We start from the raw sequence: 4,264 nt of genomic DNA on the forward strand, positions 1-4,264 counted from the left end.
GAGTTGTGATCACACAGGGATGAAACTTATACCAATAGAATCTGTGGACTCTCAGCTTTTCATATGATATAGTTTGTGCAGATAGCATGAAGTATAACATATCGCTACCAGTGCTGATTTAAACGCTTGGTGTTAGACTTGTGTTTTGTTTAGGTACAAATCTCTCTATNTATCTATAACTATCTATCGATCCATCTGTAATGTTCTGTTCTATGGACATATAATTGTCCACATAAACAGACGACGCAGACTACTTCTCTCATTCCGGGTGTCCATCTTTATTCAACTGGCACGTAACCTGCACACATTCATTACGTCCTCAAAGTGAGCTCAGTCATCCAAGATCTTGTATTCTCCAAGATGTTACACTATCTCTCTCTCTCTCTCTCTCTCTCTCTCTCTATTTATCTCTTTCTCTCAATCGATTTTTTCAATCTGAATTCATATTGATAATTTTTAACAACAGAGGGTGCTACATAACACTTTCAGGGAAAGTCACGGACTGGACTAAAATTGACCCGTTGGCAGTTCTAGTGTTAACTAGAGTTTTAGGTATGGTGTATTCAGGGACACGTTGTCAGACCTTTCTTTCAACGTTCTTTGTGTACATATTGTGTGTTGACACCAGCTTCTTAAAGAGGTCTGGCTGAGGTTATGAGCCAATAAAAGGAAAAGCCAATATAATGCTGGATTTAAAAATGGCTCCCGAGATTTATTGTGTCCTTTTTTATAAGCTGCATTCCCCGATGCTGGGAATAGAGTTTAAAAAAAGACTGCAGCGGTATTTTGATGCCTGAGATGAATTATGTTGCAGCAGATGAGTCGTGTTATGATGTGAAGCACCAAAAGCAACACTCATCAGAACCAGAATCCCTTTATTAGTCCCACGGAGGGGACATTTGCGTAGTTACAGCAGGAAAAAGAGCCAAAGACAGCTTAATCTTACATGTGTTAAATATGTGACATGCATTTTAAAAAAAAAGTACTAAGTTATGATTTAATAATTTAAAAAAGAAGAAAATAAAAAAGTTACATAATTAAAAGAATACACATCCTGTAAAAGTTCTTAGGATTTAGCTGCCAGGTATATATTACACAGTTATTAACGGCATCTATATATATTGCACATAGTTTGTTGGTATTTAGCAGCAAGGGGTGATATAGTATGTGTTGTGGTGTGTGTGTGTGGGGGGGGGATCAACTAGGGGCTGTGCTGGTTGTGTGGTCTGACCACTGCAGGAAGGAAAGACCTGCGGTATCTCTCCCTGAGACAGCGGGGATGCAGCAGCCTATCGCTGAAGGAGCTGCACTCATACTACATCTTTTCTTTAAAATATGAATTCAGACATTGTGTGAGTTAATAACTTGACTTTCTCTTCTGACCAGGTTAAAGACTAAGGAGGAGGAGTGGCGGGAAGCCCAGCGAGGCTTCAACAAGATCTGGAGGGAGCAGAACGAGAAGTATTACCTCAAGTCTCTCGACCATCAGGGCGTCAACTTCAAACAGAACGACACCAAAGTGCTTCGATCCAAGTCCATGCTGAATGAAATCGAAAGCATTTATGATGAGGTGCGTTTCTTTCTACTATACCTCAGAGCAGGGGTTCCCAAAGTGTGAGGCGCGCCTCCCCTGGGGGGCGCCAGAGAGCTTCAAGGGAGGCGCAGCCGCCAGAAAAAAATAAAGAGAAACAGTGAAATCTAGCTAGTTAACGTCAGCTAAATGTATGCGAGCGGCAAAATATGGATAGATTGTAGTGAAGTTACCTAAAGTGAGAGAGGAGACAGCGTCTGTCAGAAAACGGATAGCTAAGGCAGGTAACATTGGTGAAACGTTACTCCTCCCTGCTGCTAAAGACATCTCCGTCTCAACTATTTCTCTCCGAGAGCAACGTATGAGGAAGCTGCCATCCTTCACCTCAACATGTTTAAAACAAAGATAAAGAGGTTTAAAAAAGCTATTGTTTAATGTTTTAAGGAGGTGACGCTCAGCAAAAAGAGAAAGGTAGCGAAAACAGAGCATTTTATGACATTTTCTCTTACTGGACCTCTTTCAAATGCAATTGAATACCCCTGCATTATAATAACAACAACAACAACAATAATAATAATAATAATAATTGGGAGGGGGGGGCGCGGCTGTGATTATGTTCTCTGAGGGGAGGCTCACCTTCACACACTTTGGGAACCCCTGCCTCAGAGCATNGAATTGCAGTCACAGAAAAATGTCATTGACACATTTAGCACTGTGAATACAAAGGCAACCGAAGCATCATACCGAGAGGCGTTAAGGCTAGCTAATGCAGGTAAACCTCACAACATTGGTGAAACGTTACTCCTCCCTGCTGCTAAAGACATCTCCGTCTCAACTATTTCTCTCCGNAAACATATGGGTACCACTTTACAATGAGACTACCCTTATAAAGGATTCATAATTAGGTTATTAATGAAGTTGTAAACACTTTATTAATCATTAAGAACCATTATAAACCAGTTCTAACATAGTTTTCATACGTCAACACAGGCTCACTATTTGGCAAGATGACTAAGCCTTATATTGGCTACTTAGAGACAATCAACTCAGTGAGCAGATACCAAGGATGCTGGCTGATGAAGGAGACCAAGTAGCCAATATCAGCACAGATGCTTGTGGGCTCACTATTTGGCAAGCAAGCGGTCACAGTTGCCCTGTTTATCTCATGTCTTATAAAAGCGTATTAATGATTTATAAAGTGTTCACAACCTAATTAATTAATGAATTACAAACTATTGGTAAACCCTTCATAAGGGTAGTCTTATTGTAAAGTGGTACCTAAATATGTAACTTAGTGAAAACTTAGTTTATTGGGTTTCTTCAACAGCATACAGTTATTCTATCAGAGCATGTATCAAAAGTAGGTCAACAAATGCTCACTTTATAGAAACATAGGTAGAGTAACAATGTAAATACTGCTTAACACCAGGGCAAACAAAATCTCACACAGACAAACAAACAAATAGAAAACCAGTCGGCTAAAACAAAAATGTCAATAATAAACAATACGTGTAAGTAGGGCGATGTTTGTTTCTGTGTCCTGTCAGAGCGAGTCAGTCTCTCTCTAACCCCGCTCTGCCTCCTTCAGGTACTGGGTGGCTGTGGAGTACGAAGACGAGGAGAAGGGGAAGGGGAAGAAGGGGGGTGAGGGCGATGAGGGGGAGAGCGCAGCAGCACCTGAGGAAGAGGAGAAGCAGCCTGAGGAAGACTTCCAGTGCGTGGTGTACTTCTGGCAGGGCAGGCAGGCCTCCAACATGGGCTGGCTCACCTTCACCTTCTCCCTGCAGAAGAAGTTCGAGAGCCTCTTCCCCGGAAAACTCAAGGTACGGGAGCGGATCTGAATCTCGGATCTTGTGGTACTGCTGCCTGATTGAGCATATTAAGACCAAAACTCATGCACAACAACTTCCTTACTTGTAGTGGCCGGACTATACAACCAGCACAGCCCCCTAGTTGACCCCCCGCCCCCCCCAACACACACTACAACACAGACTATATTACCCCTTGCTGCTAAATACCAACAAACTATGTGCAATGTAAGGGATAATGTGCAGCCTGTCGGGTGTTCCCCATAAAGGCTTATGACACGGACACATTCTCAACAAAGTAACGACATGACTCCCAATATGAATTGAAATGCTTTTATGGATTTAAAAAAATAGTTGTATGTATTGATTTAAATTGAAATGCATCCGCTAAGAAAAATAGTCCGTTCTTACCATTTGAAAAACGCAGCAACGGCAGGAAGGCGGAGCTTTTTGATTACAGATTTGAAAACATCGTTGCTTGCTTTAAAAGTAGCACTCTCATGATGTCAAACCTTGGAACGTATGTATGCCCTAATGCCAAAGGAACTGTCTATGTCTGGACCGCTGCGTGAAAAGGAGGGTTTCTGCCCCGTTACTTCTCCGCCGTTTTCTTGTCGCTCTTGTCTTGTCAGTTCGAAAAGCATTGCTTTTAAGCCGAACTGTAAACAGTTACATCGAACTGACTTGTTTCTGCAGATGTGAGCGTCCTTAACAACGGTCCATAAGTCCTTGACAGCGGTCTGTCTGTTCTGGATTAACAACGGGTCACGTGTTCTGAATTGACCAATCAGAATCGAGTATTCAACAAAGCCATGTAATAAATATATATAAATGCTGTTAATAACTGTAATATATACCTGGCTGCTAAATCCTAAGGACTGTTACAGGATGTGTATTTTTTTTAATGATGTAACTTTAAATTTTT

At 41.5% G+C, this 4,264-nt stretch overlaps 2 protein-coding genes across 3 annotated transcripts in view; one reads left to right on the forward strand and one right to left on the reverse strand.

The window, feature by feature from the left end:
- LOC104965157 (paired amphipathic helix protein Sin3a-like) overlaps window positions 1-3,372 on the forward strand; it is a 45,538-nt gene extending 42,166 nt beyond the window's left edge. Inside the window, exons 14-15 of the mRNA XM_010794116.1 lie at window positions 1,387-1,614; window positions 3,120-3,372. Coding sequence (XP_010792418.1) covers window positions 1,387-1,614; window positions 3,120-3,372 — 481 coding nt within the window. The remainder of the gene's footprint in view (window positions 1-1,386; window positions 1,615-3,119) is intronic.
- Window positions 1-4,264, reverse strand: part of ap2a1 (adaptor related protein complex 2 subunit alpha 1) — a 114,788-nt gene that overhangs the window by 92,878 nt on the left and 17,646 nt on the right. The gene's annotated exons all lie outside the window — the stretch shown is intronic.

This window comes from Notothenia coriiceps, unplaced genomic scaffold, assembly GCF_000735185.1.
Source record: "Notothenia coriiceps isolate Sejong01 unplaced genomic scaffold, NC01 NC01_scaffold00037244, whole genome shotgun sequence".
Lineage (NCBI taxonomy): Eukaryota > Metazoa > Chordata > Actinopteri > Perciformes > Nototheniidae > Notothenia > Notothenia coriiceps.